The following is a 26,660-nucleotide window of genomic DNA, read 5'->3' as shown; positions in this document are numbered from 1 at the left end:
TAAAATAAACTGTACAAGCAAATTATTCCCACTATTAGGCTCAGGAACAAATGCCACAAGCTTGTAGATCTGCTATTTTTCAATAGCTAAAGCATAACGTAATGCTAACACCAACAATGGGTCAGTTTCCACAGTCACAGTACCAGTGAGTATCTGATCTTGGGTCAGTTAATGGGTCAGTTTACACAGTCATAGCACCAGTGAGTATCTGATCTTGGGTCAGTTTACACAGTCACAGTACCAGTGAGTATCTGATCTTGGGTCAGTTTACACAGTCACAGTACCAGTGAGTATCTGATCTTGGGTCAGTTTACACAGTCACAGTACCAGTGAGTATCTGATCTTGGGTCAGTTTACACAGTCACAGTACCAGTGAGTATCTGATCTTGGGTCAGTTTACACAGTCACAGTACCAGTGAGTATCTGATCTTGGGTCAGTTTACACAGTCACAGTACCAGTGAGTATCTGATCTTGGGTCAGTTTACACAGTCACAGTACCAGTGAGTATCTGATCTTGGGTCAGTTTACACAGTCACAGTACCAGTGAGTATCTGATCTTGGGTCAGTTTACACGGTCACAGTACCAGTGAGTATCTGATCTTGGGTCAGTTTCCACAGTCACAGTACCAGTGAGTATCTGATCTTGGGTCAGTTTATACACAGTCACAGTACCAGTGAGTATCTGATCTTGGGTCAGTTTACACAGTCACAGTACCAGTGAGTATCTGATCTTGGGTCAGTTTACACAGTCACAGTACCAGTGAGTATCTGATCTTGGGTCAGTTTACACGGTCACAGTACCAGTGAGTATCTGATCTTGGGTCAGTTTACACAGTCACAGTACCAGTGAGTATCTGATCTTGGGTCAGTTTATACACAGTCACAGTACCAGTGAGTATCTGATCTTGGGTCAGTTTACACAGTCACAGTACCAGTGAGTATCTGATCTTGGGTCAGTTTACACAGTCACAGTACCAGTGAGTATCGTATCTTGGGTCAGTTTACACAGTCACAGTACCAGTGAGTATCGTATCTTGGCCAGGTTGATGAGCTCCTGGTCGGCGGGGGAGCACATGTTCAGGCCGATGGGCAGCAGCTTCTTCAGGGCCGCCACGATGAGCGACGTCTGCACGGAGTAGCGGTCGCCGCGCTTCTTCTTCTTGGAGCGTTCTTCGCTGGAACCTCCGGCCTATAGAAAGGGTGGGGGAGGGGAGGGGGGAGGATACATTAAGCTCACGCTGGTCGGCCGGCCGGACGGCTAATTTATACGTTTGGCTCTCGAGGAAAATAGCAGAACTTCACCCGGAAATATTTTTTTCTTCTGTTTTCCTTCTTTTTTTTTTAAAGATGGAGTGCCGCAATTTTTTCCCAGGTTTGCGTGTGTTTATGAGGTGACAGTATACTTCATTAGACACCCTGGAGTCTACTGTATGTGTTTATGAGGTGACTAGTATACTTCATTAGACACCCTGGAGTCTACTGTATGTGTTTATGAGGTGACAGTATACTTCATTAGACACCCTGGAGTCTACTGTATGTGTTTATGAGGTGACAGTATACTTCATTAGACACCCTGGAGTCGTTTTCATGTGCAACGGTGTGTTAACTTTGTATCTAGGGTTTCTTCCTGGAGGCTGAACCCTTGACAGTCAAACGTGCCAATGGAAAAAAAAACTGTAATATAGTGACATCACATTATCAGCCCCTCCCCTAACCCCTCCCTCTTTATCATACGACTACAGCTGTGGGTGCGGCTTATAAGTTCGGGTGGATCACCATCCATCCATCACCACCCACCAGGCAAACCTGGCATACTTAATGAACTGGTGGGCGTGCCAACATAAAAACGACATTTTACCAAATACTGTACACTTTTTTTATGAAAAAAGTATTCCTCCTTATATAACAATAATCCTGATGATCATGTTTTAGGGTGGGGAAAAAATAAAAATCATGGCACTCCGTCTTTAAAACATCTGTTATTTTCCTCTAAGCCACACAGTCACCAAACCCACGTATAAATTAGGCCCATTGGATGAATAAGTCCCTCCATACTGCATGCCTAGCAGGTCGCCACTTACCTCGCGTCCGTCCGCGACCCCTTTGTTAAGGTTTTAGCGAAGCTACTGTATATAGTGACATGAAAAAGCTTCAAAAGGGGATTTAAAGATTCATTTATAGTCCATCGGCACGAGCATTTCACTTTGCCAAAAACAACAGTATTCACAAACTAACAACGGGTTATGCCGTGGTGGTGTGATGCATTGTCAGCTTGTGGAGCGTTTTGCTTTTTACAAACTAAACAATGTGTCACAACGTCACAACACACACCACTCTATTAGCTTGTAGATCAGTTATGTTTGGCAAAGCAACAATGGTCATACTGAGGACGATAAATCAAGCTACGTGATTAGTTGGTGTCCAATCGTGTAAAAATGCATGTTTTCCACGTCCAACGCTACAGCAGGAGATTTCACTACAGCAGCACACCTTATAGCCAAACCTGATGCTGTAAGAAGCGTTTTGGTGTAAACCTGCATAATATTATATTCTCAACTCCTGAATGGACATATAATAATAACTACATCTACGTTATGCCGTATTATTAACATGAATTATGATGAGAAACAAAACAGAAGACAATGGAAATGGAATAAAAACATGTCTTCTCTTTCCCCCATATTACGTTCATCATGTCAACTTTGGGAACTTTTCTTTTTTTTGCAATGTCAAAGCATGCTAAAGAAAAAAATTGTACAAAAGTGAATCCACAACTGAAATGACAAATCAACCATAGCATCTACACAGCTACTGCAGTCTCGTTGGCTATATATAACAAAGCCTTTTTAGATAATATGGGTGCAGCTAATAGTCCACATGGGTGTTTCAGGAGTAGCATTGCTGCTATCAGCTAAGGACACACAATGCAGCCTGTGTGTTAGTAGTAGCAGCGCAGTGGCCCGGGTAGATAGATACGTCAAACATCCTATCTTCTGCACAGCACACAGACGTACACAGCAGAGCCCTTCTCACACACTCCTCTTCCTCAACGGTCATTACCGACTGTTGTCTGGCCTCACAGTATGTGTGTACAGTGTGTGTATAGTACAGTATGTGTTTGAACCCATTTAGGCCTGACGTCGAAATAAAATAAAAAAGTCTCCTGAAAGAATATATGTGTTAAATTTTCAAAGATTTGTGCCACGACTTTTCAAAAATAGCAGACCTACGTACAAGCTCGTAGCGCGCCACTCGGCTATGAGCTTGTAGATCTGCTATTTTTCAATAGCTAAAGTATGACGTAATGCGTAGAACACCAAAAAGGGGTTCCCGCCCCCAAAATGGGTTAATTAATTTGAATTCTAAACGATGCATGAATGCTTGTGTGTACTGTTATATTAGTGTTTGTGCGGCTGTGTGCACACGTGTGTGTGTGTGTGTGTGTGTGTGTGTGTGTGTGTGTGTGTGTGTGTGTGTGTGTGTGTGTGTGTGTGTGTGTGTGTTGCCTGCTCTGTGGGCAGAAAGCGGTATTGTAATGACCAGGCAACAGCACACATGGCTACAATAATGCCCATCCGAAAGCTGAGAGGAGAGGAGCTTTTCGACTACTAACCATGATGTGGGATGACAATCACAACAGAATGTTGTCAATTAATGACTTAAGATAATGAAGGGAGAAATAAGTGAGAAGTTAGTCGAGTGTAATGGAGGCTGACTATAGCTCGCTGCAACTATTACAGGATTGGGCTGAGAATAACGAGGAGAGAAATAAACTAGCTATGAGCTAATGTGGAGTAGCAGGTGAATAACTACTATAGCTACTGAGGCAAATAAGGGACAATATTATAGAATGGGAGTGAGAAAAGCTTGTCAGGGAAAAGAAGGAAAAAAAAGAAACCAAGGGCAATTAATAAGAGTCCCCACAGCTCAGGAATCTTTCCTACCAAAAGCTGAAAGAAATCCAAGCGTCAACAACCCAAAAAAAACAAAAACAATTCAACAACAAAGAAGTAGCACAGTAGCATGAACTCCAAAAAAAATGGACCCCTGCAACAGGGTTCACCTTCTAAAAAGAAAAGGCAAACCTTTTTTTTTTTTTTTTTTTTAAGTCAAACCAGGGTAAAGGGTTTCGATGGTACTCGGCTGACGCAGCTGAAGGCGCTTATTCGGCAATCAGATCCAGTTTGATCCGGTCGTCACCGCTCAACCAAGTGCCATGGAGCTGCCCTCCCAACACTACATTCTACAGCAGAGAAAGCTTTCATCAAGCCACCCCAAAGCCTACTCCAACACACACACACACACACACACACACACACACACACACACACACACACACACACACACACACACACACACACACACCTACACGCACACACACACCTGCATCTACACACACACATTAATTCCTCCTATGCAATTGCACCACTTGAAGACCGCATTCCTCTGTCCGAGTTGTTACACCCATTTAGATTTTTCAAAAATAGCAGACCTACAAGCTCGTAGGCGCGCTATGAGCTTGTAGATCTGCTATTTTCATTAGCTAAAGTATAGCATAATGCTTATACACTAAAAGGAGTTCCCGCCCAACATGGGTTAAACGGAAGTGATGTTCTGCCCACGTGGTGAAATGGCATCACGTTGAGACTGTCTGTGTATGTACTGTACTGTACTGTACTGTACTGTACTGTACTGTACTGTACTGTACTGTACTGTACTGTACTGTACTGTACTGTACTGTACTGTACTGTACCGTATGTCACTCTGTCTGAAAATCTGTCCGCCAGAGGGTGCTGGGAATATGGCTCTGCGTTGGCTTGTTTCAGCATCTTGTACTACTAACTGTGCTGTAACCGACCGTCACCAAAGAGAATGTTATGAGCGCATAATGTGTGACGACACGGGGGTGCACTGTACACTATAGTAACTGCATCGGAAAATGTATATCCATATGAAGACTCCAACGTATCGTACTGTACATATCGTTTGACTTTGTATCGTATCATTTTGAAATGCAAAATAATCAGCATCGAATGGTTTTGCAAAATGCAAATAATCAATTGTATTGATACTATAAGCACGTGTGCGTTGAATTTGAGCCATTTTAAGAAGAAAAAAATAAATGGGGTTTCATTACTTTTCCATTCCATATCGCTAATCTCGGTCTATGGATAAATGTGTGTATTCTTCGGTGTCCTTTCTAAATAGTTACTTTAGTCTGTGTGTGTGTCTGTGCGTGTGTGTGTGCGTGGATGCGTGCGTGTGTGCGTGTGCATGCGTGCACATGTGTGTGCGTGTGTGTGTGTGTGCATGTGTGTGTGTAAACTGGGCTCTCTGTTTAAGGCGCTCCCAGTGCGGTATAGCCCAGTGGGAGAGCTTGATGAAAAAGCCTCCCTGTATAAGTGGCGTGGCGTGCCATGCGGTCAGCACAGCGCTTCTTTTTTTGCGTGCACAAACACAGTCTCCTAACCTCTGCGTCTCCGCCACCCTGCCCGCGCACAGGGTCCACCCCGACAACAGGACACATGAGGAGAAAACACAGTTAGCCAAACATACAGTGGAGTGGAGTCCCCTTAACCCATTGCATTCTGACCTGAGATCAGATTCATACGAGGTTTTATACACTGGACACACACTGGTCTGATTAACCCATTCTGACCTGAGATCAGATTCTATAAAAAAATGTCAGTCGTTCTTCGATTTTTCAAAAAATAGCAGACCTATACAAGCTCGTATGAGCTTGTAGATCTGCTATTTTTCCAATAGCTAAAGCATAACATGATGCCGACACCAAAATAGGGTTCCCGTTCAGAATGGGTTAAGTCTGTTCCTCAATCTCAAAATGATCTCTATGGGGAACCCATATAGGTACCGTATAGTACGTATAGTACTGTAAGGGTTAACCACACCCCTTAAGGCAAAAAACCACACCCCTCGGGGGAGTGGGCCCCAAAAGGTACCTATGAGCCAGTGACATCCATAGGTACCTCTCTGGAAGGAAGGAAGGAAGGAATGAAGGGGACTGGACTGTAGGTTCCCCCTGGGAGCCACCTGCTCACCAGACTGCTCTATAACGTCACTGTGTTGAAGGGATACCAGCTGGTCTAAGAGATCTAACATCAGAGGTTCTCTATAACGTCACTGTGTTGAAGGGATACCAGCTTGTCTAAGGAATCTAACATCTCACTCAGCAGCTTGTTGTCAAGCAAATGGGATATAGAAATAGAAATCTCTGGTTCCAAAAGGACCAAAGTTTAAAGAACCGCTTTAATAACTAGCTAAAAAAAACAATCAAACCTAAGTTGTTCTTCTTGTTCTCCGGGGGAAACCCAGAGACGAGAACTTATAAGCTGAATGTTTATGATTTATTTCGTGTAGAAAGAAATGCATCCATGGGTGGCGTTCGTTCGTTCTGTCTGTCTTTGGAGATGGAAGAATGTTAGTGAATTATTCATTATTATGGGTGGGGGGCATGTTACTGCTTTGATGTACATTTAATTAATTATGAGAGGGTGATCAAGCTTATAACTTATGCTCCGTGGGAGAGAAATGATGGTGACGCTTGCGGAGAACGGGGGGTCCTTTTCTCAGCAAGCGACAGCATCTTCTCTCACGGCATATACAGGGTCTATAGCGTAATGTGCGTCTGTGTGTCGGGTCATGGCGCTCGTACCTTGGTCATGTTGCTCTTACTGGCGGCCGTGAGGAAGGACATGTTGTTGATCTCGTTCATCACCACAAAGTTCTGCTCCTCTCTCTTGAAGTTCTGCAAGTGAAGGAGAATAATATACATTCTGTTTGATCCGCTTCTGACGCTTTCGTTCATCACAGAACCACTGGTGGGAAGTAACTAAGTACTTTGACTTGAGTACAATTTTGAGGTATTTGTACTTTACTTGAGTATTTCCAATTTCCAGTACTTTTACTTCTACTCCAATACAAACTCCGCTACAATTATTTGAAAACTTTAGTCACTGGTTACTTTGGAGATTTTAATTTTGATTGGAAAACTTCAAATTCAACCCTATACATTTCGGCCATTTGAAAATAGCGGATCTACTTGTAGATCGGCTATTTTCAATAGATTTCCACACATTTTGAACTTGTGAAACGGAACATTCTGCAATATGAATACTTTTTACTTTTAGTACTTTAAGTGCATTTTAATGCTGATACTTTTGTACATTTTCAATTCCGTACTTTTACTCGTAACGAAATAGATCTAAATTGCAGTATTGGTACTTTTACTTAAATAGCGATAAAAAGAAAACCTCCGAATTCTTAGATATAAATATACTAGGCAAAATCGATCAAAGACGGAAGTAGTCATGGAACTATTATGGTGAAACTCACATGAGATTTGGACCAGAAGATGAAGACCTCTCCCACCATCCTGAAGAGCTCCTCTGCGTCTGGGTCGGGACAGGTCAGCCATCGGGCCCTGAGTCGACACACACACACACACACACCACAGCAACGGATTAGCCACGTGAGCGCCATTAATTAATACGTCGTCATATGACTGTGTGTCGTCGCGTGAGGAGGAGCACTACCGTCGTCTCGTTTTGCCGCGTGCGACATCTGCCTGTGTTCTCTATATATTTTTTATCCCACGATTTTGTAACCCATTTTTCACCCCTGTGTCAATCATCTACTGTGATCCTGGGCTCTACAAACCCTCTGCCAACCTGGGGAGAGCAACGGACTTAACTCATGCTTCCTTCATGCCTGAGTGTCCAAGTTGCTCCTTTACACCTGACAGGGGGAGTTTCCCTGGTTGGACGTAGCGCGTGAAAGGAACACGTTATTCCAACCAGTTCCTTTCCCCTCCAACCATCAGGCGCCCCGGCTGGCCAGGGGGAGGCCATCTGCCTGTGTTCAACGAGCACATAAGCTGCTCAGACGGCAGGGTGGGGTGTGAATCATAGACTGTAAAAAAATATGGACAAAGCGTTCTCCGGGTCTAACATGAACGTAAAATGAAGCCTGTCAGAAGCCTTGCAAGTCGCCATCTTTCTAGATCCGTTTTGGCCCAGCTGGCCGGCCATTGGCTGGCCCAGACAACGAGGCGGGACTTCCCCCCCTTCTTCTTCTCTGTTGGTTTTTATTTTGACTCGAGTGGGAGGGGGAATCCCGATCATAGACTGTAACGGTGGCCACGCCCCCTCAGAACATACGCGACTTTATGGTCATTTTTTTTAAATAAATGGGACCATAATTTACAGCGCGTACAGGTCATATTACTGTATATAATATAAATCACCTGTTGTTGTCCACGTAGCGGATGAGCAGAGGGTACAGGGCGTACAGGTCCCGGCAGAGCACGGCGAACTCGTCGCGGATGGTCCCGTCCTCGCTGTCCACCTCCGACTTGCCCTCCATGCGGAGGTGCTCCTCCTCGGCCACCACCTTCCCCGAGCGCTTCTTCAGCTTCTCCATGGTGGGGATGAAGTGGGACTTCAGCATCTCGGGCAGCGCCATGCTCACGATGGGCTGGGAAAACACTGGACGCAGGGCGGACGCGGGACATTATTTGCAAGGAATCAGATCAGATTTGGGCATTCAGACAGTGCCAAAAATAAGAGATCTACAAGCTTATTGCAGGTCGGCTCTTTTCGGCATGCGACACACCGTCGCGCAACAAAAGCATGAATCGGGCTTCAGTGTCCAGGATGAAACACACATTTAGAAATTTTATATCACCTAGGAATGTGGTTCAATTCTGATCCACAAAAATCTGTTTCCATGTGGTTTTATCATGGTGATCAGAATCTGATTCCAATCTGAATATAGAACCCCAAATCAGATTTGGACTGCCAGTTTGAACATAGCCTCGAGTGTGACTTAACGGTCTTAACAAAGCCCACCGTCGGCTGTACTGTATCACCTGCAGGGAGGAGAGCTCTCGTTGGGTTTTATTATTCTACCTGCCAGTCTCTTCATCCAGGAGGCCTCGTCGATGCCCAGGTTGTTGACCACGATCTTCATGATGGAGCCCAGCAGCTGGTTGAGCTGCTCCGAGGTGACGGCGGTGCACAGCGCCCCGTCCTGCTCGGGGAAGTTCTCCAGGCCGCGCTCCCACCAGCGGGGCAGGTAGTTGCACAGCATGGGCAGCGTGATCTCGATCACGTGGGGCATCTCCGTGTAGCGCGCGCCCGACTCCGCCAGGTCGTGGATCTCCTTGATGAGGATCTCCAGCTCGGGGATGTCCGGGCACAGCTCCTCCACCTGGCCCGGGAGACCCAGGACTGGGGAGGGGGAGAGGGGGAGAGGGGGGGAGAGGGAGGGAGAGGGAGGGGGGGGGGAGAGGGAGAGAGAGAGAGAGAGAGAGAGAGAGAGAGAGAGAGAGAGAGAGAGAGAGAGAGAGAGACGACGCAGGGTTTGAATCACATTGCCAAAAATGTCTTCGCTGCAGTGGTGGAAAAACGTTGTTTTACTTAAGTAAAAAGTACGAATACTGCAATTTAGAAGTACTTTGTTACTACTGCTTCGCTGTAGAAACCTTTGCATCTCCATCTTTCATCTTATTATTATTATAAAGCAAAAGATTCATGAATGAATGTCCTATTTTATACTATACGTCCGTGTTGCACAGAAGTAGGGGGGGGGGGAGCTAAAGAAAAGAATGATTGAAAGAGCAGCAGGCAGGCACGCACACACACACACACACACACACACACACACACACACACACACACACACACACACACACACACACACACACACACACACACACACACACACAGCGACTCACTGGTTCTCTCCCTGGGGGTCTTGGTGGTGTAGACGGAGAAGGCGTTGTACTCGTTGAGGGTGGGCTCCAGGTAGGCGACCGGCATGGCGGCCGCCAGGTGAGCCAGACACTCCCCCAGCGCTGGCCTCTGCCTGGACATCGCAAAAACAAACACAAATACACAATCACAAAGTTTGAGAGTCGGAACTTATAAAGCCTATGTTATACCCCCCCCCCCCCCCCCCCCGGCCCGTTGTTATGACAGTGTTGCTTGCTGTGTGTGTGTGTGTGTGTGTGTGTGTGTGTGTGTGTGTGTGTGTGTGTGTGTGTGTGCGCGTGTGCGCGTGCACGCATGCGTGTGTGCGTGCGTGTTGTGTGTGTGTGTGTCTTACTCACTTCTCTACATGTGGAGTCTTGACAGTTCCCAGTGAGTAGATACTACACATGATACGGTAGCAGGAGATCTGCAAGTCATCCACTGAACAGGGAGAACAATATTATTATTATTATTATTATTGCATACATACAGACTGGATAACACAAAAGGATTTTAGCATTTGTATTATTGGGGGACCCCGGAGATCACAACTGTGTCAAACCGGGGGGGGTCCTTGAGATAAAGAAAAGTTATTTAACAGATTGTATGAAGGTCTATACTCACAGATGACGTCGTCGCCGAACTGATGCTGAGCGATGTGGTCGAACAGAGAGGTGAGCACTGGAAGCAACGCGATGGTGGTGTAGTTGATGTTCTGGGACACGCCTTTCACCTGCACGCACGCATGTGGATGGCGAACGAAGAGATGCTTGTTAGCATTAGAGACCAATTAATGAAAAATAAAAATAAAAATAAAAATAAAAATAAAAATAAAAATAAAAATAAAAATAAAAATAAAAATAAAAATAAAAATAAAAATAAAAATAAAAATAAAAATAAAAATAAAAATAAAAATAAAAATAAAAATAAAAATAAAAATAAAGACAAGAAAGGTATTGACCTGGTTGCGGCTGGACACCTTTCCCAGCTTCAGGTTCTCGACCATCTTCTCGATGTCATCGGCAGCGCTCTCAAAGAACTGACGCAGTCCTGCCTTGACGATCTCCGGGCCGGACTTCATCACAGTCCTGTGGTGGACAGAGCAACGTGAACAAGCAGCTCACAAGGGATGCAATTGCAACGTGTCATTTCATTTGTCATTATCCTGTGAGAGATGATATGCTACAGTTTATGACATGTACTGTATGATTGTGCTGTAGGCGACAGAACGTCCTATAAAAATGTACTATTTTTGTAATTGTAATAATGTAACGTGATGAAGTTCTACTCGATTTACTGTAACTATACAGTGTCTGAACAGATTATCAATGAGATTCATTTTATTGTTTTGTATACCATTTAAATTAATTTAAAAAAAATGCTGCTATTTGTCCCAAAGTGACTGCAAAAGTTGCCTTTTGTTTCAAAAAAAAAAGCTTTATACCCTACATAACATGTATATAACGACGTAATGTGACATATCTCCGTCTACAAAATGCTGTACCCAACTCCAACTATATACTTTCCCCATTTTCAACAGTTTTTATTATATTTTGACCCTTGCTTTGGCAATGTAAACGTATGTTTTCTTATGCCAATAATAAAGCTCCTTTGAATTAAAATTGAAAATTGCAGATTAAAAGTGAATATTTACCGCCAGGCTATTGAATGCCCTGTGGGCGAAGCACGGTCTTATTAAACTCTTTCAGCGCCACCTGGTGGTCACCAGTTTAGGCTCAGAGTGCCAATTCTCCCATTATAAAGAAAGAAAGAATTTGTAATTCTATTATGCATGTAATGTGCATGTCATCACCTGTACACCGGATTAGAGGAATAAAATAAAATTAAAAAAAATCCCAAGGGAGAGACTTCTTGACGCCCGTGGCATCGATTACTTAATAACACTAGAAGGTCTGAAATAAAATCAGCTAAATTTGCATGTGCTTAAATTCACATTTAGAATTTTCTGAGATGATAGAATGGTGATGGATGATGATGCTCATGGAAGGGGAACCTTCTGAAAGCTTCATGGGCTCAAAGATAATCAACTTTAAAATAATAAAAAAACGGTCAAAATGACCTCTCAGACCTTCTAGTATCTAGTATCTGAGATTAGAAGGTCTAGGCAATTAGACGTCTTGACGTTTTTGGATACTAAACAGTTTTAAATGCTGTGTGTGGCATGAGCATATAGTCATAGTCAGAATAATAGTTTAATTAATTATTATTATTATTATTATTTTTTATGTTTTTGTTTTGCGGCTTTCGCCTTATTATTTTATCATTTCATAGGAGGGACAGACAGTAGGCTGACAGGAGATGCTAGTAAAGGCCGTCGGGATCGGGAGTCGAACCCGCGGCACACTGCCAGACTCGGGACTTACCGGCCAAGGTGCCTGGACCGCTGAGCCACGGCACCAGCAGGCCAATTTTAAAGCAATTCTATAATGTGCAATATTGTTAATAATTATTACTTCACTTTGTTGCAACCGATACATTTCATGAAAGGTCAATATTGTTACCTGGCATCCAGTGATCGTGACAGGATGTGCAGGCAGTTGACCACTGCGCCTGCATCCGTTCCTGTTAGACGCAACGGAATATCATTTCAATATTTCAGTGTAATAAAATAATTCCAACACGTGGTACAGTAGAGCAGAGTATGCTACAATAAAGATTAAAAAGGTAACATAAGTTTAAACCATTTAGGCATGACCTCAAAACAAATAAATAAATCTTCTAAATAAATATTTTCACGATATTTCAAAAAATAGCAGACCTACAAGCTCATAGCGCGCCACTCGGTGGCGCGCTATGAGCTTGTAGATCTGCTATTTTTCACCATGTGACACTAACTAACCAATCGTACACGTCTCTGGGTGTCACAGTATGTGAGACCCGTTGAGAAGAACTATATGGTCCAGAACTGGGTGGTTATGACTTTGAAGTTGAACCACAATACAATGTTTCAATTTAGGTCAACAATGTACAGTAACTCCATGTCTTATTATTGTTAGAAAGGCTCCAATCAAACACTTATAATATTTGTTAATTTATAGAAATTCTAATCTCAAATGGAAATATGCAAACAATGAAAACAATATAACACAAACCAAAATGTTAATCACACAAGTTTAGTGAAAGTGATAGGAGGAGGTATCTTTAGTTTTTTTTTTTTTTGTAAATTAGTACATTTGAATCGACTATTAATATCAAATACCGGTACATACTATTTCCTAACGAATCTGAACATTTGGTATTACAGGTACAAATATAATACATTACAATAAAAGATTAGGTTGTTAATGTTTACATATTCATAAAACGTAGATTAAAACATTTTTAAACAACAGCACTATAGCACTTGAGTCAAAGTTACAGTTGCAGCAATAGTGATAGAGACTATTTGGACAATGTGTAGTACAGTAGCCTACATAATTGTGACATTGCCCAAATGCCTCAATTTAATCTTCTACATGAGAGACACATTTAAAATGACAATACGTTCAATATCTGAAGACTGTATTTAATTCCAATTATGTCCTTAATTAAACCACGTTGGATTGGAGATGTTGCCCAGCACACACAGAGATGAACCCACAGAGCGTCGCAGTCACAGTTTACGCCTCACTCACACCTTTACAACAGACTGACGTATGCTTGTTGTATGAGATGTATAGCCGATGCAAGCTCGCTTTCGGCTGTGTTTCGACTGCCCCCCCCTCCCCCTCATACAACACAAATGTTGTGTCAAACCATGTGACTCCCATTGGGAATGAATTGCGAGCTTGCATCAGTCAATAAGTCTCATATATTGCATCAGCTATACATCAATCTGTTGTGAAGGTGTGACTCAGGCCCAAGGCCTCACACACACTGCTGCAACATGCATACAACATTTGTCCTGTGTCTTGTCCGTGTTTAATGGTCGCCCCCCCCCCCCCCCCCCCCCCCCCCCCCCCAATGCATTTCCAATGGAAGTCACGTGGTTTGACAAAACATTTTTGTTTGATGGCTGTGTTGTGCCCCCCTCCCCCGCATCAAACAAACATGTTTGGTCAAACCATGTGACTTCCATTAAACACGGACAAGACACAACAAGACAAAATGTTGTAGGCATGTTGCAGAGGTGTGAGTCAGGCCTAAGCCAACTCCAGTTGTTTTTTAAATATATTTTTTATCCCACGATTTTGTAACCCATTTTTCACCCCTGTGCCAATCATCTACTGTGATCCTGGGCTCTACACACCCTCCGCCAACCTGGGGAGAGCAACGGACTTAACTCATGCTCCCTTCATGCCTGAGTGTCCAAGTTGCTCCTTTACACCTGACAGGGGGGAGTTTCCCTGGTTGGACGTAGCGCGTGGAAGGAACACGTTATTCCAACCAGTTCCTTTCCCCTCCATCAGGCGCCCCGGCTGGCCAGGGGGAGGCAGTTTAGAGACCAGGATTACAGCATGTTTTTGTGAGGGTACCTACCCTAGGGGACACGGGGAGAACATGCAAACTCCACACAGAAAGGCCCTTTCGCCAACCCCGCCTTCGGGTATGGGCACTGATGACGCGGAGGAGGAAACACGCCACCAGCACCCACAGTGCCCCGAGCGGGAATCGAACCGGGACCTTCTAGCTGTGAGGCGACAGCACTACCAACTGTGCCACCGTACCCCTTAGCCAACTCCAGTTGTGACAAACCAAGACAACAAACACAACATTTTTAGCCGAACAAATTATTACAAAAAAACAAAACAAAAAAAGTGTTGTAACCTGCCGTTTTCTTCTTCTTTCTAATTATTTGTTCGGCCCGAAAAATTGTGTTTGTTGTCATGATTTGTCACAACTTTAGTTGGCTTTTTGTACGAGGCTTAAAGGGTCTCTAAATAAATACTTTTTGAAATGTCCATGAGGAAAATGAACAGGGGAATCATTTCCTGGGCCCTGGTGGTAGGGGGTGGGACTGCAACACTCTATAGGCTAGTACACAGCAAAACCCTCAGAATTAATTAAACTCCGATAGTGTACATAATTTTACACCCTCAGTTAAATCAACACTAAAGGATTTGACGGTGTACAATGAGGAGCAGCCAGCCTGAGAACACAGATACAACACATACAACTATGAGCCAATATACAGCAATCCCTATAAGGCTTTTAAATCAAAACAATTCATTACATTTGTTTCATCTTCTCAGTAGGCAATGAGGGCCTTTCTCTGCCCCACCCTTCTCCCTTTGTTTATATTGTGTTTAGCTTCCAAGACCTACAGAGACCTACAAACTTGTACTACGAGCTTGTAGATCTGCTATTTTTCAATAGCTAAAGCATAACATAATTCTAACACCAAAAGGGGTTCCCGCTCCCAAAATGGGCTAATGTGATGTCTGAACACGGAGCACTTATAGAAGAACCACTTGGCCAGGCGCAGAACGTGTTCACAGATAAGACAACATGAGTAAGCGCGAGGAAAAATCGACATTTTTGAAAACCTGACTATTGGACAAACATTTTGTAAACCCGAGATTACCGCCACGATCGATCGATCGATTGCTATGCACTTCAAACGAACACTCACATGCCCCCCCCCCCTGTGCGTGACATAATATGACTTATATGCCTCACAAAAAGCTGCTCACAAACACAACCAACCAACCAAACAGAAAGTCTGTGGAAAACAAATAAAATAAAGAGGAAAAGAAAAAAACGACGGCAAGCGAAAGCACAGCATGTTGGGGCGGAGAACGAGAAGAAAAGATAAAAAAGAGTTAGAAGCCCAATTTATGCCCCTGTCGCACCACGCAGCACCACCGGTGTCGATTGCCGAAAACGGACGTCGGCAGGCGACACACGCGGTCGTCAACGGCGGCTTGGGTGTATAAATTAGGCGTTGGATGAGTGAAGGGATACAGAGAGAGAGAGTGAGAGATGAAGTGGAGGCTTGGGTTGGAAAACAGAGAGATCATCATTTTTTGCACCATGCAGGTTTTTCCTTACCAAACAGAGAGACTCGGTGTCTCACCAGAGCAGCCAACTTACAGAAGATACTGAGGTAGAGAAGGGAGAAAAAGGAAATAAAACAACAAGAGAATGGACAGGGGGATGAAGGTTTTCCTACACACAGTCAAGTTCGAGAGTGTTCATTTTTCAAGTGTGAAAAGTGTACAAATGGACCCTGACTGGTACGGTACGGTACGGGTACCGTTTGTACACTTTCACACTTTAACAAATGAACAACCCGGATTTTGCTCATGCGCACGGAAGACAGGGATAAGGGAAGGGCATTTGAAATCACGTTAAAAGCAAAACAAATGGAGGGTAATGTGGGAGTTAAGTAAAAATAGGCAAAGATAGAAAAGAAATGAAATGTACGTAAAGGGAAGGGGACAGTATCACGGGACAGTATCAAAAACAAGTGTTCGTATGAACAATAAAATAAAAAAAAGAGAAAAAGAGTAAACGTTTTTTTCCAGAGATCACCACCGTAGTTCTTTTGGGTCGTTAACGTTTAGCTATTGTTAAAGCTTGTGTATAAATCGCCACCCTTACCTCGCGATCATCTCTTTCTCCTTATTGGACGAGTGGCCTCCAGGGCCCAGGACTTTAGCGGGCGTGGACAGGAAGTACAGACAGTGGTTCTTGAAGTACTGATTGACCAGCGGCAAGAGAATCTGTCAAATAAAGGATAAGCAGGGTTTTTCTTTTAGAGGGTGATGTATGACGACGTTCCGATTCAACGCAATCTTCTCTAACATAACTTGTGACTATCGTTTGAACTAGAATAACCCAACTTATAATTGTACTTTTTATTTTATTTTATTTTATTTTATTTTATTTTATTTTATTTTATTTTATTTTATTAATTTATTTTATTTATTTTATTTATTTTATTTATTTTATTTATTTTATTTATTTTATTTATTTATTTTATTTATTTTATTTATTTATTTTATTTATTTATTTTATTTATTTTATTTATTTTATTTATTTTATTTATTTTATTTATTTTATTTATTTTATTTATTTTATTTATTTTATTTATTTTATTTATTTTATTTTATTTTATTTTATTTTATTTTATTTTATTTTATTTTATTTTATTTTATTTTTTGTTCTTCTGTGCTTAACTTATTACTATTTTTGTGTACTACTGTACAAATATGCATGGTTGTTGTTTTTGTATGTCTCTACTCAGTTTAAATAAATATGAAAATGTTTTTACATTTTCTTTTGCGTATAGCCAAGGATGCACTCATATCAATTACTGGCTGATATACCGAAATCCGGCTATTACTGTATACTGTATGCCAATAATATGCGATGGGAGATTAATCTGCAAACACATTGGTTTGGTATCGGCCGATTTGAGTTGTATTTAGATTAACCGGCATCGGTTCGATTAATCAATCAGACAAATTAATTAATCGGTTCCGATTAATCGGTTTGTCTTTACAGATAAACAAGCCCAAAGTAACAGCTTGAACAGATCTACAAGCTCACAATATTAAATATAAGGTATTTAAGTTAAATCTGACTTGCCTAAGCCTGCAGTGCAGACACCCTGTTACATGTTTTTTTTTTCTTCAGAATGGACAAAATGGTTATATTTTTTCAATACAGAATGAGATCATATCGACATCGGTGATATCGGTTATCGGGCCATAACAGCAATTAATTATATCGGATATCGGCCAAAAATGTCTCGTCGGCACATCCCTGATAACTACAGTGCATACATTATTTGAGTAACGGGATTAAACCGTCAACATTTTGTCACCTCACCTTGGCAAAGAATTTGATCTCCTGTTCGTGTGGAGATTTCTCCACTCTACCGCTGCTAACCACAGCCTCTGTAGAGGAACGAAGAGCAAAATAATTAGGACTTGTACAAGACATTCTACCAGCTCAGTGGCCTTGTGGTTAAGAGTGTCCGCCCTGAAACTGGGAGGTTGGGGTTCGATCCCCGGCCGGGTCATACCAAAGACTTTAAAAATGGGACCCAATGCCTCCCTGCTTGACACTCAGCATCAAGGGTTGGGTTGGGGGTAAAGTCCCTGCGACATACTAGCGTCATGTTCAGGGGGTGTACTTGTACATCAAGCTGCCTCACGCTACAGAAACAGGAGATAGGCTCCTGCCCCCTATGGGCCTCATGGCTCGGCAAGGCTACTTTACAAGACATTCTGAACCGTGACCTGACCAAGGATCAAAGTATGCTACAATTTCTTATAAAAGTAGCCTTTATTTAAGCGTGAATATGCCCCCTGTCCCCTATACTGTCTCCTGTCCCCTACACACCAGCAATTCCCAAAAGTTAGATGTGGTGCCTGCTTGGGACCCCAACCATATACATAAATACTATCCTATATCAAAACTGGCTTAGCGACATGAAAGGGACAAGGAACTGACATATGCAGAGATCTCCATATTATGGTGTTCGGTGCCCGAACATCTAGTATGAATTAACCACTTTATTTCCATTAAACCATTATTTCAGAAATAATTACAAAATAGCTAAACGTCTAAAAGTCAGGCGACCGTATATACCGAGATGGGCAATGAATTCCTGGGCGATTTCCATCCATTTCAGAAGCTTCTGCAGGAAGCCGTAGGCAAAGCGCTTCTCGATGGACGAGATCTCCTGCTCCATGTCCTTAAGACCCCTGGAAAGGAGGAAGGAAGGAAAGAAAGAAGGAAAGAAACACAGGGTTAAAGGCGGCATCCACAGCTGCTGTGGCAGTGGTTTAATTAGTGCAGGTTGGAGACTTGGAGTACATTCAGCTGCTGTGGCAGTGGTTTAATTAAAAAACCAAATGTGACTAAAACTAAGTGAAACCTATTCAAGAGACTATATACCAAAAACAACACAATACCTGGTGACAGCGAAGCTGTTGAGCTGCAGGAACTTGAGCAGGTCCTGGGCCTTCTCCCTGTCTCTGGCCTTCTCCTTGGCCGTCAGCGTGTCGTACGGCACCAGGAGAGGGTGGGTCCCACCGCCTTGAAACAGAGAGACAGACAATTATCATCATTGTTACAATTATTATCATCACTATCATAAGTGGTAGAAGTAGTGCTTTTTCTGTCGATTTATCAGATTACTGAAATCGAAAAAAGGTGGGCATAATAAGCTTCGGCTTCAGCCCTTTCCTTTTCGGTCAACTGTATCATGTCAACCCTTTTCTTTGTATGTAATAATGTTGGATAAACCATGACCGAAACTATCTATCTATCTATCCCATCGTAGCCCCTCCTCTCACCTTTAGACTGCAGCTCAAGCTTCTTCTTTCTGCCCCAAGTGTTGTGGTAGTTCTCCGCTAGCTGTTCAGCCATTGACTAGAGAGAGAGAGAGAGAGAGAGAGAGAGAGAGAGAGAGAGAGAGAGAAAATTAAAAAAAATCTCACAACCGTTTGTAAGACACATCTACAAGCTCGTACGAGCTTGTAGGTCTGCTATTTCTTTTAAACCGTTCAAATGTGTTCGCAAATCATTGAATATATATTTCAGAGCGAACATTTTTAACTAAATATATTTGCTTCTGGGGGGGGGGGGGGGGGGTCCCTGGAACCTAGACTGCACACAGTCGGTGGTGTTGACACCTACCTGCAGCTCTCTGGAGAGGGCCATTCCAGTGTAGTCCACTGGCTGAGGGTTGTAGCCTTGGCTGGGGTCGTAGGTTGCCTACAGTCAGTCACACACACACACACACACACACACACACACACACACACACACACGCACGCACAATGAACAGAGGTCAGGTTTTACTTCAACCATCCTTGTGATAATCAACTATCTTCCATCTCATCTCCTCCTCTACTCTCCTTGTTCTCCCTTCCTTGTACAGTATCATTATTTTATTCATTTATTAGACTAGAAACACAATAAAGTCCTGTGGGGTCTGAGACAAAGCATTACAACGTAACAAAAACAAGACAAAACGCAACAAAAATGAAAACACTCATAATGCTAAACACTGAAATAAGAAGATGACTGCTGATGCTCATGACCTGGGTCCCCTATCTTCCTCTCCTCTCCTCTCCTCCCCTATCCTCCCCTCCTCTCCTCTCCTCTCCTCTCCTCTCCTCTCCTCTCCTCTCCTCCCCTCTCCTCTCCTCACCTGAGCAGTTTGAGAGATCTTGCGCGAGGTGGCAGCAGCGGCCACCACTGCCGCCGCTCCCTCCTCTCTGGACTTATCCATCGTCCACTCCACGCCAGCATGGCTTTGACGGACTCCTTGATTGGCCATCTGTAGATCTCCTTGTCCTGGGAGGGACAGAGAGAGAGAGAGAGAGAGAGAGAGAGAGAGAGAGAATGTTAGACCAAGCATCCACATGTCAAACACACCTTTGTGTGTATAAGTAAAACAATTGAGTATACTTCCCCCCACCACTGTATATATAGAGTGACGGGTTGCCAGGTCCTCATACCTTCTCAGAGAAGGTCTTGTACGGCCGCAGCATGGGGTGAGTCTTGGCGTTCTCGTCCAGCTCCAGTCCATACGACCAGTTGTTCTGAATCTGAAAGTGGATAATAAGGTGGTTATAGTTATAGTTATAGTTGGCTGCGAGAGTGAGGGTCTATAGCCAACACCACCAACTCGGGGGATTCCTGGATCGCTGCCCTCCACAGTTGTACCACTCAGTTCACACGGGTGTGATTTTTTTTAACAGCACGAGGCGCACCGCGACTGACCTTTCAAAGGCCCACTTGTCATGAGTGTGCTCCGCATACTTGTTGATGAAGGGGTCCAGTCTCTCTGGGATGATGGTGCTGATGAGGAAACAAAACATATTTAGCATTCCGACTCCCAAAAAAATTCATTTCTCTAGGCTCTATAGCAGTGATTCTCAACCAGTAAAAATGTCAACCCCAGGTTTGACATGCATTAGCCTACGCCGGTCTCCCCATTTAAAATGAATGGCATTTCTATTTCTGGGCCCAATTTATATCGCAAAATCAAAGTTAATTTTTTAAGGTTTTTTTCCTTCAAAAGGGCACATTTTGTCCAGAGCAGGGCGTGAGCAACTGGCGGCCCGGGGGGGCCACATGCGGCCCCCACCTTCACTTAACGCGGCCCTCATGTTGATATAGTATTGATTTCAGCTGTTACTGAAATTCCAAACCTGCTTTAATTGCTTCATGACTAGTATTAAATGACTATAGTACTTAATGACTAGTATTAAAATGTGATTGTCTTTTTGTTATGTTAACATAACTATAACTAAATGCATTTGGTGCTCTCTAGCACCCCCTGGTGTCTTATCTGTGCAACGCCACGCTCACTGCTCACTTCTGAGTCTCCACTGGCTTGGGGTCAAAGTTGCCCTCGGCGTCCACCGAGGCCTTCTTCTCCGTGGCGGAGAAGCTGGCGTCCACGTAGTCGGGAGGATGGCGCCCCTATGGCACAGAGGCAGGGCATGGCGATCTTGAAGAGCTCCTGGTCAAATTTCTGTGTCAGTGGAGAAGAAGAGCGGAGCAGAGATGTCAGTTTTATTTACTTATGTAAAAAATTTAATGTAGAATGCAATGTAGAAATAGCTACAAGTGAAAAGTCCGGAATTCTACTTTTAATTGAGCAAAAAGTACAAAAGTACTTAAAGTAGAAAGTACTCATTATGCAGAATGTCCTATTTCACAAGTTTTGTATAAAACTTGTAAATGTATAAAGAAAAATCATTTGAAAACAGCAGATCTACAAGCTCACAATGTGTCACATCGCGGCACATTGTGAGCTTGTAGACTGTTGGCTATTTTCAAATATATATATACTCTGTATATAGGGCTGGCGTGGTAAATCTATAATAATCCAAATCTACAAAGTAACCCGTGATAAGTTTTCAAATAATTGTAGTGGAGTACAATATTTACAATATACAATATTTGCCTCTGAGATGTAGTGGAGTAGAAGTAAAAGTACTGAAAATTGGAAACACTCCAGTAAACGTGAAAGTACCTCAAAATTGTACCACACTACAGCTGTTAATTCCACTGATTAGTTGAAACCCTGTGCTACAAAATAAATAGGACATTGGTTCTCGAAACGTCAAATTAATAATTAATAACGCGACAGTTTTTGGTTTAGACTAGTCATTGTTTAGACCAGTCATTAGTCCTACAACTACAACCTATCTCAAACCCTCACCCTAAACCTAACCTCCCACGGGGCAGCACACCTAAACCTAACCTTAACCCATGTCTAACAATGACTAGTCTAAACTAAGTATGCACCCCATACTGTATGGCCCATGTGGAAATACTTTGTGTTACCAAAATTGTGTTTGTCAAATAATTATTTCAAGACTGAAATAATTCTGGTATAAGTCAAAGTGGACGACGGCGGGCATGAGACTCTCACCTTGTGCGCCAGAGACTCAAAGATGCCGTAGAAGAGTTTACGGGATTAGAGAGTTTACATGATGAGACTCTCACCTTGTGCGCCAGAGACTCAAAGATGCCGTAGAAGAGTTTACGGGAGAGATGCAGCTCCTCCTCTGAGGTCACGCCGAAGTTCGCCCAGCCGTTGGGCAAGCAGTAGTACTTCCAGCAACGCTCGTAGTGATTGGTCAACAGCTGAAACGGATCAAAAGATCAAAGGCAGGAAGGAAATACAGAAGATTTAATGTCAATACATTATTGTACCGGAACCAAAGTTCTTCTTCCTGCTCGGTCTGTACCCAGATGGGACACAAGATAAAGCGTAATGAACAATGTTTATAGATATATGTCTTTTACAAGCTATAAGAGAATGATAGCATTGACCTGGAAGAGGCCAGACAAAACCACGTATTACACAGTGGTTCAGGGAATTGTCTATTATGTTTTACCTTTGGAAAAGATTGCATACATTCTTAAGGACGAACAAAAAGTGTTTCAGGAGGTGTGGGGACGTTTTATTAGATACATAAAGAACAATAATTTGTCACATTTAATGGATGGAGCTGAAGAGGAGTAGTGCAGGTTGTCGTTTTGCTTTCTTTTATATCAGTAATTGTATTGTCTTGTAATGTTCATTGTTGTTTTCTGTATGTTTGTAATTGTCATTTGTGTGTAAAAAAGGAAAAAAAAAATACATTGTTGAAAGAAAATAATAAATGCAGGAGGTTAACACATTTTTAAGTGGGGGGGGGGGGGGAGGCTGATGAATACAACACGGAGAAATGACCTCATCAAACCAAAATGAACAACGTTATAATAATAACAGTCCCCCGACCTTAAGAGGCATCTTGGCGAACTCGTTGAGGATGGGCACGTCGAACACCAGCCTTCTGAGCAGATGCTGCAGCATGGAGGGCCGCAGGTACCTGAGGACGTGTACATATACTGTCATTATAACACCAGCCTTCTGAGCAGATGCTGCAGCATGGAGGGCCGCAGGTACCTGTGGACGTGCACGGTCACAATTCACATTCACCAGAACATATGCTGTCTTTATAATAAGCACACTATACTGGAAAAAAACTGGAAAAAAATATATTAATTGTTGAAATTAAATGAATGCCTATCCAGAATGTTGAGAGATAAGATACTCTCATCTAGGGCTAAAAGTCCGTCTGAAAAGAGCCGATCTATATAAGCTCACAACGCGTCGCAGATGCGACACATTGTTGAGTTTTAGATGGTCTATTTTTGGCATACGGCCACGACACACTGTATATACAGCTAGACAGACTCATTTGTGACGGCGTTCAGAAACACAGAGACGAGACTATAAAAGCGAGGCCGCCGTGGTCGTGAAACTGACTTGCAGAGCGACATGAGGCACTCCTCGATGACGTCCCTCTGGGCCTTGGTGAGGGCGCGGCCGCGCGACAGCCGGTAGATGGTGTGCAGCATGGAGTCGATCATGATGGCGCGGTGGTCCGTGCCGGCGAACAGGGGGGCGCACTTGGTGAGCAGGGGGAGCACGGCCGAGCACAGGTAGCGGTTCAGGGCCAGCGCCATCTCCGTGGTGCAGAACGCCGCCTGTGAGGGTGGATGAGAGAGGAGGTGGTGAACGAGAGACTCCCGTGACTCCGTCCTGAGCGAGGACGATTATACGAATGTAACTTTTTACGATAATCGGGGATGTTTGTATTTTGTCTCCTGTTGAGACATTTCGATCGTGTCAAAGGTCACGTTTCACCTAGAGACGCGGGACCTGAGAGGATTTTGACAGGATAGTCAAGTTTCAATTCATCCCCAGAGCAAGCTCTATTAGCTCAATGTCAGCATTTGAGCAGGAAACAAGGTTCAAATCCGGGTTAGAAGAGGAAAGTTAGATTAAAATATATAGTTAAAAGGATAGTTCAGATTTTTGAACTTTGAACTTTAATATAGTGGTTGCAATTGTATTAATTGATTGCCCGAGTCCCGTGGTGGGAGTTCTGCTCTGGTTTTAGTGAATATTAAGTAGTTCTGGTCATTTACTTGATATTTCACCAAACCAGAGCAGAACTCCCACCACGGGACTCGGGCAATCAATTAATACAATTGCAACCACTATATTAATGGCAAGTATTTCATACAACTTAAGTTCAAAAAATCTGAACTGTCCCTTTAACTTTAACTGGATTTAGAAACCATAAGGAATATGAAAAAAATGACCGCATCCAAAACACAGTGCAACACAAAAAAACCAAACATTGAATGACACCTGACTCCTCCGCCATATAGTGGGCGCTGTGCCTCAGCTTACCGTGTCCAAGGAGGCCGCGGCCCTCATGTCAGGCAGGAAGCCCACCTCCAGGACGTGAAGCAGGAAGTCCTGGCTCTCCACGGCGTAGACTCTGTCCAGGAACAGCACCATGGAGGCCTTGTGGTCCGGCACGAAGCTGGCCGACATCTTGGTTCCACAATCTGGCTTTCTGCAAGCGATATTCACACACAATGTCACATGTTATAGAAACCCCGACGTTGACAACATCGAGTGAAGTGACGGAACGTTCAACAAGCGGCTTGTCGTGTCCACGACCAGTGAGTGATTCCACAATCTATCTAATAATTTAGCGATCGCTCGCCCCCTGTCTATTCTGCTCGGTCGCTGTCTGTCTGTCCACTTCCGGGTCACCAGTGAAATGCATGTTGGGACGGCTTCCGGGTCACCAGTGAAATGCATGTTGGGACGGACACAGATTAATACTGGGACACACTTTTCCACGTAACAGACTTTTCCGCGTAACAGACCCACACAGGGAAAACAACTCGGACCCTGAAACTACTAGCTACTCTTGCGTCAGTCGACAGAACTTCTTCTTTGGGGAAGCATCGCGGCCAACGCGGGGGTTTACGTGGCACAGGCACGTGACTGCGTGACACACTGAACATCACCATCACAAGTATTCCTAATGGTATGATCATCAACAGATATAAAAGTGCGAAGGATTGTAACTGTTGCCAAGGCAAATCCCCATCCGGGTGGACTTAAACCCTGTTGTTGTTAGACCATCTGTAAACAAGTCCCCCGGCCCCTATCAGTAAATGTGATCTATTACATTACCCACACTGAACATCATTTGCTGTTCATATATTCAGAACGGGTATAAGGACTAGTGCTTGTGCTTTCTTCTCACCTCCTCTGAAGGTGGGGATCTGCACAGAGAGGCTGATGACTCCAACCAGGTCCTCGATGGGCACCAGGGACCTCAGGATGGCTCGGATCCTCAGGGCTTCACCCTTCCCTGCTTGGATCAGCTGTGGAAGGAGAACATGTTAAGGTCACCACGAGGGGTTATAGTAAAGGAGCTCAAAAAGAAAAAAAAGTTCACACGGGTGTGATTTTTTTTAAATGTTCGCCTTTTTTTTAATGTTCGTCTATTTTCTTCTTTTTTATGTTAGGCCCAGGGGGTCCCAACCCAGCATAATTGACAGACAGAAAGCAAATGGACATGACCCAAAAACAGGGACACCAGGTTCAAAGTGGTTCATAGCGTGTAGAGCATAGAGCGCAAGCCCCCCCCCCACGCTATTCATTTCAATGGAAGTCGGGTTGGAAGTGGCGTTTTGAAGCACCCAGAAGAACTGCGGAAGTACAATTATATAACTCAATGGCTCGAGCGAGCTGGAAGTTTAGCCTAGCCTATAGCCCTCAAATTATAGGTCCCATGGGCTGACGCACGTGACGTCATGAACGTCCGTCTGTCCGTCCACCTCCATGCAAGTGCTGCAGTTCCTCTTTTTGCCAGTAAGAGGCGCTGTCGGATAGCCTTATTGGTGTAGAGTGACCCCGTGTATACTCACATGCATCTCAGGGGCGCAGCGGCCCCAGCAGATCAATGAGGGCCGAGTAGAAGGACATGATGGCGTTCCCAGGTGTATGCGGTTCTCCTCCTGCTGTCCCTCACCGCCATACTGTTCACATCCACCAGGAAACACCACAAGAGACATGTTATAGAATATAGATCCATCGACCAAAGGCCGGCGACGGGGGAGAGCAGAGCTATTACTTGTGTATAGCCTGGAACTCACCTATGCTTTTTCATGGCATAGTTTCTCCCGTGAAGGATAACTGGGAGAAACTATGCGCAGCTGTGCGACATGAGACTAATTACTTAGAGCGACAGAGAGAGAGAGAGAGAGGAGCGTGTGTGTGTGTGTACATGTGTGCGTGTGTATGTCAATTTCACAAAGGTGCAGACGATCAGAAATCAGCAGAGAGTGAGCGATTAATATACTTACATGAAGCGCCTGTCCTTCTTGACGGTGGGCCCGTCCCTGGCGGGATCCTCTGAGATCTTGATGGCCTCCTCGATGGCGCACAGCAGACCGTTGCCGCCCTCTCCCGGAGGGCGGGGCCGAAGCACTCGGGGCGGCGGATGAGCAGACGGACCACCACGTTGGCGTTCTCCTCCACGCTCTCCCCTGTGATGGAGGAGGAGGAGGAAAGGTGCCACAGCTGGTGTCAATTGGTGCAATTATTA

General features: G+C 43.8%; 1 protein-coding gene across 1 annotated transcript in view; it reads right to left on the bottom strand.

Annotated features, from left to right (window-relative positions):
* ryr1b (ryanodine receptor 1b (skeletal)) overlaps positions 1 to 26,660 on the bottom strand; it is a 162,794-nt gene that overhangs the window by 56,310 nt on the left and 79,824 nt on the right. Inside the window, 32 exon segments of the mRNA XM_080771534.1 lie at positions 1,020 to 1,190; positions 5,472 to 5,489; positions 6,675 to 6,767; positions 7,355 to 7,442; positions 8,265 to 8,505; positions 8,929 to 9,249; positions 9,756 to 9,886; positions 10,131 to 10,212; positions 10,396 to 10,504; positions 10,733 to 10,859; positions 12,294 to 12,354; positions 15,763 to 15,812; positions 16,315 to 16,436; positions 17,548 to 17,615; positions 18,313 to 18,428; positions 18,639 to 18,762; positions 19,023 to 19,098; positions 19,366 to 19,443; positions 19,883 to 19,969; positions 19,975 to 20,028; positions 20,193 to 20,284; positions 20,459 to 20,535; positions 21,056 to 21,163; positions 21,165 to 21,214; positions 22,195 to 22,335; positions 22,976 to 23,066; positions 23,507 to 23,727; positions 24,440 to 24,586; positions 25,291 to 25,434; positions 25,981 to 26,092; positions 26,419 to 26,524; positions 26,527 to 26,601. Of these exon segments, the coding sequence (XP_080627660.1) occupies positions 1,020 to 1,190; positions 5,472 to 5,489; positions 6,675 to 6,767; positions 7,355 to 7,442; positions 8,265 to 8,505; positions 8,929 to 9,249; positions 9,756 to 9,886; positions 10,131 to 10,212; positions 10,396 to 10,504; positions 10,733 to 10,859; positions 12,294 to 12,354; positions 15,763 to 15,812; positions 16,315 to 16,436; positions 17,548 to 17,615; positions 18,313 to 18,428; positions 18,639 to 18,762; positions 19,023 to 19,098; positions 19,366 to 19,443; positions 19,883 to 19,969; positions 19,975 to 20,028; positions 20,193 to 20,284; positions 20,459 to 20,535; positions 21,056 to 21,163; positions 21,165 to 21,214; positions 22,195 to 22,335; positions 22,976 to 23,066; positions 23,507 to 23,727; positions 24,440 to 24,586; positions 25,291 to 25,434; positions 25,981 to 26,092; positions 26,419 to 26,524; positions 26,527 to 26,601 (3,581 nt within the window).

The sequence above is a fragment of the Protomyctophum bolini genome, assembly GCF_963924005.1.
Source record: "Protomyctophum bolini genome assembly, chromosome: 9".
Taxonomy (NCBI): domain Eukaryota; kingdom Metazoa; phylum Chordata; class Actinopteri; order Myctophiformes; family Myctophidae; genus Protomyctophum; species Protomyctophum bolini.
This window is presented reverse-complemented; position numbering and strand designations above follow the sequence as displayed.